This window comes from Micropterus salmoides, unplaced genomic scaffold (assembly GCF_014851395.1).
Source record: "Micropterus salmoides isolate LMB-PRFRI ecotype aquatic unplaced genomic scaffold, ASM1485139v1 Ms_hic_scaffold_7, whole genome shotgun sequence".
NCBI classification, from domain to species: Eukaryota; Metazoa; Chordata; class Actinopteri; order Centrarchiformes; family Centrarchidae; genus Micropterus; species Micropterus salmoides.
Window position 1 is genome coordinate 24,490,680 of NW_024044459.1, and position 14,911 is coordinate 24,505,590.

At 39.3% G+C, this 14,911-nt stretch overlaps 1 protein-coding gene across 1 annotated transcript; it reads left to right on the forward strand.

The window, feature by feature from the left end:
- The first annotated feature begins 3,103 nt into the window (after positions 1-3,103).
- Positions 3,104-8,059, forward strand: mat2ab (methionine adenosyltransferase II, alpha b). The gene is made up of 9 exons (XM_038703009.1): positions 3,104-3,194; positions 3,873-3,950; positions 4,243-4,365; positions 4,489-4,601; positions 4,712-4,855; positions 4,949-5,167; positions 5,252-5,434; positions 5,555-5,688; positions 6,310-8,059. The coding sequence occupies exons 1-9, from the start codon at positions 3,104-3,106 to the stop codon at positions 6,410-6,412; spliced, it is 1,188 nt and encodes a 395-aa protein (XP_038558937.1). The 3' UTR covers positions 6,413-8,059.
- Positions 8,060-14,911: the final 6,852 nt, after the last annotated feature.

Below are 14,911 nucleotides of genomic sequence, written 5' to 3' on the forward strand. Positions count from 1 at the left end.
TTAAAATGGAGTACAAGCCTCCGTCGGCAGCAAGCAGTAAATTATTGTAAAGCTTGAACCTTGTGCTAAAAGCATATTTACATTTTTGAAAAATGTGATTGTTCATAGAGGAAATCAATTGAGTGGAGACCATATTTTCTAAAAAAATTTAGTTTCAAATGGGAGCGTAGACATGGGTCTAAAATTACTTAAAACAGAGGGATCCAGAGAGGGCTTATTTAAGATAGGGTAAACAGTGGTATGTTTAAAATTAGAGGGGAAAATGTCAGCAGACAGAGATCAGTTACTAATGACCAACCATCTGAAATACTGCTTTTAAAAACAAAGTGAATGTCGCCTAATGAAAGGGTGGATGATATTGAAAGTGTTGAAAGTGAAGGTGAAAGAAACTGTGACTGAACTTATAATGCAGGTAATATTTCTAATATGACTAAAGTTTATTAATGCAACAACAATATACTATACATGCATTACCTTCAATTATGTAAAAGAATTTGACTTAAGTGTTTCAAGTATTAGATTGGAACTCCAGTCTATTATTATCTCATTGGACAACCATCTTTAGACAACCAGTCAGCTCTTTGTGATTTATTATTGTTACCAGTGGAAACTGCTTGCTTTTTTAGACTTTCTGAATAAATGTGTGTGACAAACATAACACATCCTGCAGAAGGCAACAGCAGGTGCATCTTGCATCATGCTTTTGCCCTCTGAAAAGAAAGCGTCCACCCTGCAAATTCATGGTGACAAATGACGCTCTGATGCAACACTAGTCAGGGATTGAGTTGCTTGGTTAAGTGACACTAAAACATCATATGCCCAAGTAACTTCATTAAAAAAAAAACTGACTGAAAGGGTACAGATTTACAATACTAATGACCCTGTAATATCATAAGTGTTGTGTTTGTCTTTTTGTTAGTAGCTGGATTTTCAATCAAAATTTCTCAAAAACTGAAATGTCTAATTTTGCCTTCTCTTTGGATTATAGTATATGTGTGTGCAACCTTTGATTTTTAACCTTTTCTGATCTCTGGTGAGGTGAGCCACTTTGTTTGCGGATAACCCTCATTGGGACATCATATAGAATATCAGAGCTACCTTTATTCTTTATCTCACACTGTTATCTAGTTATGTAACTTCCAGAATACGGTGAACGTTTCGTATCTCTTCACTGTATATCAGGTAGAAAATCAGGGTTCTTTGCTTTATGACGTAATTCTGGGCTCTGATTGTTACACTACTCTATTTGCTCCACACACCTTCATAAATGCTCTGTCACTGTGACACGCCATGTACTCATATTCACAATATGTCATGACAATAGGACTATTAATGGGTGCAGGATGTCATATATTCACAATGACAAGCAAAAAACATGGACATGACCTGTTCTGGTGGACCAGTGGTCTGAGTTACAAATTCTGAAACCACAATGGCCCAGCTCCAACATATCCATCAGATTCTGGATTAATCTACTTCTTTTGGCTAAAACACAGGAACCTAAATATTATGATTTTAAATCACTTGCTTGAGAGAATGCAGTGTTCCCCAAGACATTTGGTCTTCTCAGATAGATACAATGGTCCTTCTTTGGAGCTAAAACCATGGTAAACCAGTCCTACATTAATTAAAACCATTTGTTTCCTATAAAAGTACAACATGTTCACAATCAGAGCTTTTGATTCTATTACACCACAGGGCCTGAAGGGAAAGAGCTAGATGGTAGCTTTTGGAGTAAAGTATAATCAAGTTATGTTGAGATATAATATCCCAAGCCTCTACTCGTCCCTCGACTGTCCAGTTTTTACTTTGTTGCAAATGTATTTCAAGGTTGATCTGGTTGTTTCACTAGCACATATTCTGATGTTCTTGTGATAGCTAAAATGAATATAAAGTGTATCAGATGAATTATAGCCACTAGTGTTGGTTCATACCAAACTCTAATAATGGTCTGGTACACCTAGGCCTATGATAAAATAAATCACACACAAAAGATAGCAGAAGTGTTATATAAGACATCATAAAAAATAGCAATCACATCATATGGATGTCAATTTTTTTTAAAAGTGTGACATCTGAACTGTTATTGCGTCTTTGAAGTGTCTATTTATTTTGTAACTTAGTTTCTGAACTGATCATAAACTCATAAAACCCGACAAAAACAATGCACTGTTAAACAAGTTAATGTTCTTGTATGTGCAAGGCCAACCTGCCAGCTCTACTTTCACCTGCTCACAGACAGGACATGAGGGATAGTCTGCCTGAGAAGTGTCAAGTATTCAAGGCACGTGCTTATATCTACACAGGAATCAATCACATTCCTATAACTTTTTATGTTTTCTTTTTGTTTTGCAAAGCAATGTCATCTTGGCTAGTCCTAACTTCTTAAAGAATCAGGTTGTTTATTTGTCATTATCCAGTACAAGGCTATATAATGAAACGAAATTTGCAGTGGTTTCATGCTACACACAGAATAATAATAATAATCAAGTGTAGCCTATTTTACAGTATGGTACAATTTAAAATAAAACAATATACAGTTAGCCTATATACACAGAACATTCATAATTTTTTTTAAATTTGCGTCTGTGAGAATGTAAACAGCAGCAACAAGATGATAATAAGGTTTTCTCTTCACAATAAAAAGTATTGCATTTGGGAAACAGTGTCCATCTTTACTGTGTGGTTTGAGCACCAAACATCATCGATGTTAGTCCATATAAATATTTATATAAAAGGTGCTGATTGAGCAAGCCTCTCATGTAATAATACTTCGACATCACATGACCACTGGCTGATTGCCATTCTGCAACACATCACTGGGGTTACAGCATGCTCCAACCGGGCTCCACCCCCTCGACAGGCTCGATGGTATAGTCCACCTCCTCGTGACGTCAGCGCGCATGCCTTCCTGGGATAAATACGGGAGCTCTGCGCCATGAGGCTACAGCTGGAGGATCAATACACCGAGAAACAGTCCTGTCCTTGAGAGAAGGGGGAAACGCAGTGGTACTGCCGGTGAGAAGAAATACAGAGTTAGCTTCACAGTAACGTCGTAACATTTTTTTTATTTTACATTTCGGACCAGCAGCCGTCAGCGACAATGAACGGGCAGATGAACGGTTTCCATAACTCCCTCATTGACGAGGACTGCTTCTTGTTCACCTCGGAGTCGGTCGGGGAAGGACATCCCGGTAAGACCCTCCTTTATTTATCACTTTTTGATGAAATTAACTACATTTATGATGATGTAATTACGACGTTGTTAGCCGCTCGTACAGTACAAGTTCACTTTGATAAAAAAGATAAACTGGAACAGACGCCGTTGAAATCTAAGCGTTGCGGCCTTTTCCGCTTTTTGAATTTTAGCTGGGCCGGTTTCTAGAACACGCGCTGCTGGCTAATGTTAGCGCGCTAACGTAATCTTCACGATACTGTCGCGTGTCTGGACCACCGACAGCAAACCTAACGTTATTATCAGTGTTCGCATCAGACATCCACTATAGTTAAATATTAGCCACTTCAAAGCTTTTCTCATTGCAGTGTCATTATTTAATTGGTTAACGTTTTCTCTGAATGTCGTCCTGAGGCCCGCGGGGCACAATGGCTGGTAACGTAAGTTGGGATTAACCAACACTGCAGGATAGTAGGTGTTTCCGTAGGAATGATAAATGTTTAGAAATCGCTTTCCGGTGCCCGGTTAGTTGCGCGCGCTCCCTTCCTCACCACATGTGCACATGCTGAAATGGCGACTGAGACGCTCTGAGCCACTCCTACTGAGAGCCGGCTGCTCTAACCTGCCACAGTTCCTAAGGTTTTGCTGCAGTCGGGTGTTTCCGGTGTTTATTTACGTTGTTTGTTTGTTTTTTCAGACAAGATTTGTGATCAGATCAGTGATGCAGTTCTAGACGCCCATCTCAAGCAGGATCCGGATGCCAAAGTTGCTTGCGGTAAGAAAATTTTGTCTTTTTCTCCATATTTATCTTTGCTCAAATCAGAAGCTCATGATGACAGTGGAATATTGACTGTTGGTTGGCTAAGATTGTGTTTCCAGGGTCATAAATGAACCTCCCTGCTCAGCTCAATACATTTTATGTAATCTACATCTGACTCCAGATCTGCTTCAAATACAGATACTTTGTAATTCATCTTTTTTTTTCATCTTCTGGTCCCCTTTTGAACTATCATGCTGACATGCATGCATGACAGCAGTTGTCATAATTTCTTGCATGTATCTTGTAGAGACTGTTGCCAAGACTGGGATGATCCTGTTGGCTGGTGAGGTGACATCACATGCCACAGTGGACTACCAGAAAATTGTGCGCGACACCATTCGGCAAATTGGATATGACGACTCCTGCAAAGGTGCGGCGTATTGGTTGTGCTTTTTGAATTGTCTGTGATATAGCTATATAACTTAATGATAGATTGAAAAGATGAAGGGGAAATAACGGTGTCTTGATGTTGTGCTGTCTATCTCCTGCGCAGGCTTTGACTATAAGACCTGCAATGTTCTTGTGGCCTTGGAGCAGCAATCTCCTGACATCGCTCAGGGTGTTCACATTGACCGCAATGAGGAGGACATTGGCGCAGGTGACCAGGTCAGTAGTGACATCAACATTTTGGTCTGTCCTGAAGTTACAGATTGCTGGTCTTTTATTCATAAATGAGACTGTTCTTAAGCATGGTGTAAATATCTATCCCTCTGCAGGGCTTGATGTTTGGATATGCCACAGATGAGACAGAGGAGTGTATGCCTCTCACAATTGTCCTTGCCCACAAGTTGAATGCCAAGATGGCGGAGTTGCGCCGCAACGGCACACTTCCATGGCTCCGGCCAGATTCAAAGACACAGGTAGAGCTCATACCTGCCATTATAAAGAACTATAACTAAATAAATAAAAAAAAATTATATATATATTAATAATTAATATTTTCACCTTTGCAGGTTACTGTTCAGTACCGCCAGGACCGTGGCGCCATGCTTCCAGTGCGTGTGCACACTATTGTGGTCTCTGTTCAGCACGATGAGGATATTTGCCTGGAGGAGATGAGGGACGCCCTGAAGGAGAAAGTTGTCAAGGCTGTTGTTCCCTGCATCTACTTGGATGATGACACCATCTACCACCTGCAGCCCAGCGGGCGATTTGTTATTGGAGGCCCACAGGTAAACGTCGCAGGGTGTGGCTCTCAAAAAGCTTATTAGCCTGCGAGTTTCCCAACCTGTGTAACCGCTGTTCTTCCATTACAGGGTGATGCTGGCCTGACGGGGCGTAAAATCATTGTTGACACTTATGGAGGCTGGGGAGCCCATGGTGGTGGTGCCTTCTCTGGGAAGGATTACACTAAGGTGGACCGCTCTGCTGCTTACGCTGCACGCTGGGTGGCCAAATCTCTGGTGAAGGCTGAGCTCTGCAGGAGAGTGTTGGTCCAGGTGAGAAGTAGGGTAAAAAAAAAAAACGGTCTTCTTTTTAGAGAGCGGGGCTGCAAGAGATTCCTGACCGAAAGTGTCTGGTGTTTTTATATATGCTTGCTAAAATGCATGTTTTATTAGGTGGCCTATGCTATTGGAGTTGCCCATCCCCTCTCCATTTCAATCTTCCACTATGGGACCTCCCACAAGAGTGAGAGAGAGCTGCTTGACATTGTGAAGAGGAACTTTGATCTCCGTCCAGGAGTTATTGTCAGGTAATGTATAACATCGTAAGCCACCTGCTACTCAATGAAACAACAGTTCCTGGCTTCTTCTTCATTCCTGTGCCTTAGAGTTGTCTCTGTACCCTGCCCAGGATTTAGTTAATTTAATTCAGTTGGACTCTTCCGAACCAATACCAATTTCTTCTTGCTGCAGCTAGCATTTTGTTCAGCTTCTGAGATGGAAAGCTGTGAGTTTGCCATAGCTCTTTGTACTTAACTACATGGCATAGTGTTTAAGGTTACACATGGGCTTTAGTGGGGCAAAAGTATAATTTATTAGCGTAGACGTGTTTAGATATCCAGCCTAATGAAGCCATGAAGCTCATAGGTAAGTGTCCTGTCGTAATTTCGGTGGGTATATTTTCTGTCTGCAAGCTGCAGTCAAAACACTGCTCAGGGATTAGTTTAGATGGTATGTTAAGTGATTAAGTTTTTCTCCTCACCAGCTGGTCTAACAAACCTGTCTTTGGTTTTTTTTAAATTATTTTATTTTTTGTGGCTCTCGACACTCCACCGGCAAATGTGAGCGTTGTGTATGTGTGTGAGTATAAATATGTGCATTTGAGGTCGCTGGCTGTGACTGCTGCTAAGTATGTTGATTATGTATTCCAGGGAGCTGGATCTGAAGAAGCCATTGTATCAGAGGACCGCAGCCTATGGCCACTTTGGCCGAGACTCCTTCCCATGGGAGGTGCCCAAAAAACTCAAATACTAAACTTGTTAAGCTTTTCCCCCCCAGGCTTGTTGGTGTATACTACAGAGAAGCCTCCAAGGTCCCGGGGGTGAAATGCCCCAATATCTCCCATAATGGTATCATTTAACACATGACTCCCTTCCTCACTCCACCTCCCTCCTTATCTTGTTACTGTTTCACACTCGGTCATAGGGGGCATGCCTCATACTTGATGTTTAAAGAAATGGATGAGTTCCACGAACTCATGCACCATTGTACTTCATGTTCTCTCACATCTTGGGATTCCCCTGCTTCTCGTTGTGCTATACCTTGAATAGCTGCGTTCAGTAGTTGTCCTTTAGCATTCCACACTTGTCGATTATCGTCTGCCTTTTCAGTGTAATAGCGGTAGCATATTAGGCTATATGCGATACCCCTCTTAATTTACTGGTGCTACTGATGCAAGGAGTCTGTGCAACATCAAACATTTTCAAGTCCATTTAGAAGCATAATTTGATCGTTAAAGGATCCTCTGATCTGGCGCCTTCCTAAACAAGTGTAGCCTTTGTCGCAACATTCCTCCTCTGTCAATCTGGTACAACTATTCCCCGACCCAGTGTCCTCTTATCATCTTAATTTGTGGTTGGCTTTTTGTTTTTGTTTTTTTAGCTTTATTCCCATGTCTTTGTGGAGGATGCTAGAATGGCAAGATTAAAATTCAGATAGCTGTTTTCATAAAAATGCTATGCATTTCAGGCTAAGGGGCAAGCCAAATCCTAATTATTCATGCTCTCAAATGAGCATAAAGCCTCAGATGCCCCTACAGACCTTTGCTGTTTTCTGACGTAATACAGAAAAGTCAGAAGCTGCTATGTCACTGCTCTGGTCTGCAGAGGTATCAGTTATACTTGATAGCGATGGTAAAATTGGATTGTTATGCATCAAATTCAATTCTAAATGTAGTTTTACTCGCTTTTTTTATGGTTTGAAGTGACTAAAGGCCATTTTACTCCTTTAAGTATATTGATTGCAGGTGTAGCTACAGAGAAACCTGGTTCCCATCTTTATTCTCAAAGGAGTATGGTTGTTGCCACGGTCTTATTGGCTAAGACTCAAACCTCAACACTATTTATTTGTTCTCTGAAACTCAGCGTGGATACAGAGAAGCTGAGGTTTCAGGAGGCAGCTTTAAACACCTGGTTATTGAATCTTGAATTCCTTTTTTGACTTGAGCATTTTTCAGTATTTGGCTTGAGGCTCCAGAGTGTTGTACAGAAAAGCTTTGGTCTGTCTCAGCTGGCTACTGTTAATAACTACAACCTTCTTTTTAAATTTTGGGACTGGTTCTTATTTTTAGTTCATTTTTAAAAAAACTCATTACAATGCCTGGTGCATTCGTTGGCTCTGACTTATCCCCATTATGGAATGGCAATATTTGGTTGGTGTAGTACAGAGAAACCGACCTCGTTTACATGGCCATTCCATGTGTGGGATAGTTCTCATCCCGTTGGCTACAGTAAGTGTGTAAGAGTGCCTTTTCTATTTCCTCTATGCCCCCATATGCTTTTCTCCCCTCCTGCACACATGCGTGAAACTTTCAGAGGAACAAGTTGCTCATACTGTGTCATGTTTCATGTCTAGACTGGGTGGTTTCCTTATGCTCTGTAATAAACGACTACTCCTTTCAAATGTGTCATGAATTTCCTTCCACGTTCACTCATATTGCACATAAAGTACAATGTTAACAGTGTTTAAACTGTCAGAATGAGCAAGTAGGGTTGTTAATACCAGTAAGTGTTCAACACCTGAGCTCGTCCAATGTTAAATTTAAAGCTAGTGAAGAAACCTAATGGGTTGTGTGGTGTATTTATTTTATTTTATTTTTTTTCCCCCCTCCCCTGTGGTAGAAGCAGAATGCTTTGCTGATAAGCCGCCAAAGGAAAAATGTTTAAAAATATTTAATGGTCTGGATCCTATCAAAGGCTTTTAAGCAATGTTAGAGGGGTCTAATTGTATACCACTATCAAGAAGATTATAGCTGATTTTGTACTGGGAGGGTATTTCAGTAAGGTGATAAACTGCGTCAGCAGCATTTGTCAGTATTTTTTTAAAAGGCATTTATCTCAATTTACATCTCGTCTGAATCACTAATAAAATTGGGGCACACCAAGAGCTGAAGACTGGCCACATTGCCTAAAAACTTTATCAGAAATTGAATAGTTTGTTGGTTCAAGTAATGTAGGTTCTTATAGCTATCAAACATTAAAAATACATTATTATCCACCTCCATATGTAGTGTGGTTTCTACTGACTTAGAGTAACTGGGACCAGTACACTAATTGGTCTAAGGCTTCATGGATACTGTTATCTGTATGCAGAATAGCATATCCCCATGCACAGGTCACCATGTGTGGCAGTCATGAAAATGTTAAAGTCCATGATGACAGCCAGCCATAAGAAGTCTTGCAAAATTGCTGTTTCTGATTAACTAATCTAACTAGTTATTCTGTGTGGTTTAAGAATAGGGTGTTACTTTTGTATTTCAGCCAACAAGTGCTACACTCAGGTGATATATTAACTAGAACTTATCTGAAAAATGGGTTTGTCTGACAGTTTTGCATTCATCTGCTGGGTCCTGTTAGATGCCTTGGTCAGAGGGAAACTGTTTAAAGCAGGTTTTAGGTCGGGTAAGCAGTTTGGTCTACAGAGTTTGACCCTAGGCCAAACCCCTTCCAATTGGCTTCTGACAGTTGCCTGAAGCTAGTGAAAAGGTCATTAAACTTCTAGTGTGACAGGTATAATAGCTCTTGGAGATTAACAGTGCAGCCAGCTGCCTCAGCTTTCGAAACAGGTACATCCACTGTTGGTTTTTCCTGTTAAACTTAAAAAAAATCACCTAAGCAGAAAGAGATCTTGGAGGCCTTGGTGTTGGTGTAACAAAGCAATTAAAACAAATTGTAAATGTGAATGCATGAAGTGGAGAAAATGGCAGGGTGCAATAAAGCAGTTTGTCAAGTTAGACACTAAACAGAGAAAGTATAACAGAAGTGGAAATGGATTTGAGGTCATGCAGGCTTTAGGTTGTTATCTCCTCAAACCGTTGTAAAACATTTTCAGAAACGGTAAGACTATATCTGTGGCTAGTTTTACAAAATCTGGCTAGAAATCATACAGTCAGAAACAGCTATGTTCTTGGCATCATAAACCCTGTGTATCAAGTTGGTTTTTGTGCTTTATAATCCAAAACATTTTTGTACATGAATCATTGTGTTGCTGGTTTATCACGCGTTGCTATCAGAGAAAAAGCTAAAACTGCTCACCCTGTTCATGACAGGTTCATTTGATATGTCTGGCAGCACAGACTGAACAATGGGGAAATCAGATGCCACGTGGCTATTATTCAGGTACATCCTACTACATTACAATTTACACTCCAACTATAACCACCAAATTACTACCACTGTTATTATTCCATAATGTGTCCATAAGTACTGTATGTACAGTATATCTGTGTTTTGCATTAACCTACCCCAGCATGAAACATTGCGGAATGAAAGATGAATTCATTATTGACCTCAAACAGCCTATACATTTTGACTATATTTAATTTAAAAATTTAATTTGAAATTTTTATTTCAACAGTTACACAAACAATTCGAAGATTTTGTTTAACATCATGATACAATGAATACATTCTTTAACAAAATAAAAAAAATATATAGATTTTTAATAATGTACAACAGTTAAATAATAAGAATATACTGATGCTTGAGCTTTAACAAGGAAGAATATGTTACATCCGTTTGAAACCCTAAGATACATTTCTGACATGCTTGTAGGCATTACCTCTTAAATCTCACTAATCCTAGGTCAACAGGAATTGAAGCTACAAAGCGTTTACTTGAGCAGTTTAAACAATGGCTAATGACATTTAGGAAAGTATGAAGCAATAGTGCTGTAATACACATTAGTAACATTTAGCCTCACTCAGCAGTATTATGCAAAATTTAGACAGTTGGTAACATCGACACAACTAATTACAGGAGAACTGAATGTTTGTGCAAAGCAAATAATACGGCACAAAGGTAACACATTAACACAACCACCGCTATTAGCCAGAATTTGTAGATATTTGTGCTGACAGTATTCTGTGATTCTGTGTTATATGTTTTTGTGACTACTTTTAAAGTGCTGCATTGCTTTTTCATACTTTGTTGCATGTTGTGATGCTTAATAACTTTATTATCAGGCAAAAAATTTAATCTGAAATGTATGTGGATAGCGAACACAATTTTTAGATATAACAAAAGCTTAACAGTCATACATATGACAACAAGATTCAGATCACATGAATACTAGAAGGTCTTTTCATCTCCAGCCCAGACATGTTTGGGCAGTGTTCTCTACTCAGCACCTTAAAGGTGTAGCAAAGATAATTGCGATGTTGTAGTGTTAGGCAATCTAACATACACATAAGACTATACAAATACAAGTAGTGGAACAATGAACAAATCATATTAACAAATGTAAAATAAGCAATTTGTTTTGAGTATTTGAACTGAGCATACTATTCCCTGTGTTGATTCCTGCTTCCAAATGTTTATTTCACAACCTGACTGAAACCCATTCAGTCAGAGGTTTTAGCATTAAATCCTGTTCTAGCAAAGGATCTCTGGAGCCTTTTCAGTGCTGAACTGGTAATCCAATGAGCATTTTCTCTATAATTGGCTTTGTTACTGTGCCAGACAAATCCGGCCAGCTTTGTTAATGAGTGGACATGTGGTTGCTGCACCATAAACATGAAATTTAGTGTTACGTAGACCTGCAAACTTGTATTTCAGGTACGCTCCTGTGGCAACACCTAAGACCTAAGACTTGGATAGGATGAAACATACTCAGGTTTGATTGTTTTACTTATGAAATGAAGTGAATGGAAGGCAGGCAATTTTGGATAGATTTATACTATACATTTTATTTATTTTCATACATAGGCATAAATGTGATGGTGGACAAAAGTTGTTTTCTGAGTAGAATTAAAAACTCTAAATACAGCTATGCATGAAGAACCTTCCCTACACCATGTGCTCTCAGGGTTCATTTAACATACATGTCCAGAATTATTATACCTCTCCCTCACGGAATAAATAGCTGACATTTTATGACCTTAAATAATGTCTGGAAGTACTCCTTGTCTCTGAAAGCTGTCCCAGCTCATTTTACAAAGTACATCACTACAGTTACAGTATATCAAGCCACGAGTAGTATTAATTCTCAAGTAACATCATCATCAAATTCAGACCTCGAGTCTTGTCTGCAGTTTAACTGCAGCAGCTGTGCATTTCCACAACTACACTGGCTCAGTCCAATGTCTATATTTAACTGGTGGAAGGTTGTGCTTGGGTTACACTTTCACAGCCTTGAATGGGCAAGATCCTTCAGCTCAGTGCAGAGAGCCAGTGTCGCTGCACTGACGGAGGCTGCTGCAGGTGAAATGCACCAGGCTGTAATAATAAAAGTCTGGGAAATTGCACCACACTCACGCTGCACTCAATTTGTAAAGCAGCAGTGTGCTGATGACGTGAACCAGCACTACACAGCTCTTTTGGATTGATGTTCTAAAGGTGCTTTTTAGCGGCACAAGGAGGTTTGATACAGGTTTGCAGTGTTATATCTTTGTTTCTCTATAACAAGGAAGAGCACAGGGAATTGTTCCCACAGCAAAGAGCTCAGAGGGCAGCACCTGTGCTCTGCTCACATATGAGACCAAACAAAGCAATACGGACGCCAAAGCAGAGAGTGATGAGACCAAACATTGTTGTGGACTGAAAGATAATGTCTTTGGGTGCATTTGATTTTCTCACAGCCATTACACAGTAACTAGCAGAGCAGTATAGAGCGTTGACACAGTGAGAAGGGCAGGAGCAGGTCAGCTGTTTAGTTGAGGTCAGTAGGATTTCTTGTAAGGATTGGGTGGCAGCTAATGCAATACTTATATTAGCTTGTTGCTGCTCTACTGTACTACAAGCAAAATTAAACTGCTAACACTGGTGCACTTCATGTTGTTTTGGCAGATTTTTGTTTGTGATCTTTCCTGATTCAGCACTAAATAGTAGGATATTCACAGTATTTTCTTAACTGTTGACAGCTTACCTTGCAATCACAGTGCTTTTTTTGGGTATACTGTATTTGACTATTTGTTATAGTGAATTTGTATGCAAAATGTAATAAATTCCTTCCAAATTGACCTAATTATGACAATAGCTTTTTAAAAATTCATACTCCCATATTAGGCTATGAGATAAAACATTATGAAATGAATGTGTTAGGTATGTGCAGCCAGTAGTTCTGAGTTTCTTAACACTGTATATGTCATAAGATTTGGGTGTGTTGAATAATAACAACATGTCATCTTGCACATCTCCTGTGTTGATTGATAAATCTGATTACACATGCACCATTGAATCAGCCTGCGTGACTGTAAGTTATGCAACCGTATTTTCAATAGGTCTGGAGACGCTCCAACATCGTATCTTAACTATTATTAAAGCGGTATTAGACTCAATTTGTCATTGTACCCAACCCAGCCTAAATTCTACAGTATGTTATGTAACGCCCATCTCTAAGATTACTTGCAAAAAGATCAAAAATACGACAATGAGGTAGATGTGTTGAATCTATTACAAACTCCAAAATGTGTGTTTTGTGACACTAGATTATCACAAGCTTATTAAAGTAGTTTATTTATTTTTTTAAAGTAAGTAACAAGAAAAATGAAGAGGCGATGCTAGATGATGCCAAAATCATACAAAAAAAGAGAGACAAAAACAGGATGTAAATTTACACATTGAGCCTACAAAGCTAAACTGGGCAAACAGAGTGGAACGGCAGATATTGTGTACTTTAGTGTTTAACAATGGAGCTTTGTTTACAATATTTACGTAACTACCGAAAGGTTTAGTACCTCAATAAACACATCAAAACCAACAATGCGAAGTATGAAGACAGAAGCTGAAGCTGTCTCATGAAGAAGAGATTTTTGAGAACAGAATTGCTGGCATCCTGTAAAGGGTTTGGTGAGGGCATTGGGTCGGTATGTGTATTTGAAAATCTGCTGTAAGTCAAACAGAAATAGTTTTAATGCAAACATTTTACAACAAAAACACATTGTTTCAAAAAACACGAGGTTCAAGGTGACTTCATGTTTATCATAATCTTTTTCTAGATAATATTGTAGTAGAAAATAGTAGAAAATAATGTAATGTAGGCATAATGATGTCTAATTAGATAGAAATAGAAGTATGTTATATTTTACATTTAACATATTATATTAGGCAATATCAAAATATTGCTAAATACACAACCTCCAGCCTGCCTGTCACAACAGGCCCCTGAGTAAAAGCATTTTTTGATGCTTTCAAAGCATTTATCAGGTGTGTCCTGGGGTAAATTATAAAACCACAGCTTGTTGTTGTTAACGTGAAGCTACATTAAGGGGGCAAAGTGTAAATAGTGAGTTGTGACTGGATCATTTTCACCCAATTGAGAAATGGTGAAACTGGAGTGGCAGAGTAGTTGACACAGGAATGTGTCTCCCCTCTCATAACTTCAGTCACATGCTGACTGCAGGATGACAAAGTGAGATGGAGAAGGGCGTTGACAGTCTAAGGGGGAGAGTCTCTGTTCCACCAATAGCATAGCAGAGTGCTTCTCCTTGATGGGGCTTTGCGTAACACTTGGCCTGCCATGTGGCCAGAGGATGAAGTTTGCATATTTTCATGCATTAACAAAAACAATGAATAGATCTCCTACTATGGTGTGGATCAGCAGCTTGTCTGTCCAAATGTCAACTTGTTTTTTTCCACAGCTAGGGGATTGAAGTGGAACTTCCTGTTTTCACTTTTCAATAGGGGGTTGGGAAAAGATTGTCTGCTATGTATCGGTTTGATGGGACACAAACACATTTAACCTGTGCACTACTATCTGCTTGTATCTACGTTTTAAAGGGGAATGCTACCCTTCTTAAGAACACTTATTTTTTCTTATTTCTGTGTTACAAGGCTGTTCAGTCAATGCTTGCAACCCACAGCTCCACAAACCTCTCCTTTACATCAGCTTTGTTGTAGGTGTTTCAGAGATGCTGAGAATTTGACTGGAGACGGTTTATAGTACATCCCAGGTGGGAATACAGGCGAACAATGGCAAACTAGACCTCCACGAAGTGAAACAATGGCTAATACCAAAACAGGCCATGAACAACAGAAATACTCTTAAAATCAGGGTCAGCTCCTCACACCTTGAATGATGCATGAAATGCAATTTTGCTGAGTCAAGTTCGCATACAGTATGTAGCACGGCAAATGAGTTTAAGGCAAAAATGTAACCTCATTTGTAATATTACTTATTTACATGGTAGCATGTCTCTTATCTTAACTCTGACTTGGGCCGCTATGTGAGAGTTTGTCCTGGCTTAAGACACAAAAGACTGTAACTCTCTTATCTTGTGTATAGAATCCAAGCACCGCCAAATATTATACAGTGACC

Excerpts from the sequence above, each read along its gene's own strand:
- mat2ab (XM_038703009.1), top strand. The coding sequence starts at position 3,104 with ATGAACGGGCAGATGAACGGTTTCCATAACTCCCTCATTGACGAGGAC. Across the intron at positions 3,195-3,872 it reads GGTCGGGGAAGGACATCCCG|ACAAGATTTGTGATCAGATC; the intron begins GTAAGACCCTCC and ends TTGTTTTTTCAG. Across the intron at positions 4,602-4,711 it reads ACATTGGCGCAGGTGACCAG|GGCTTGATGTTTGGATATGC; the intron begins GTCAGTAGTGAC and ends ATCCCTCTGCAG.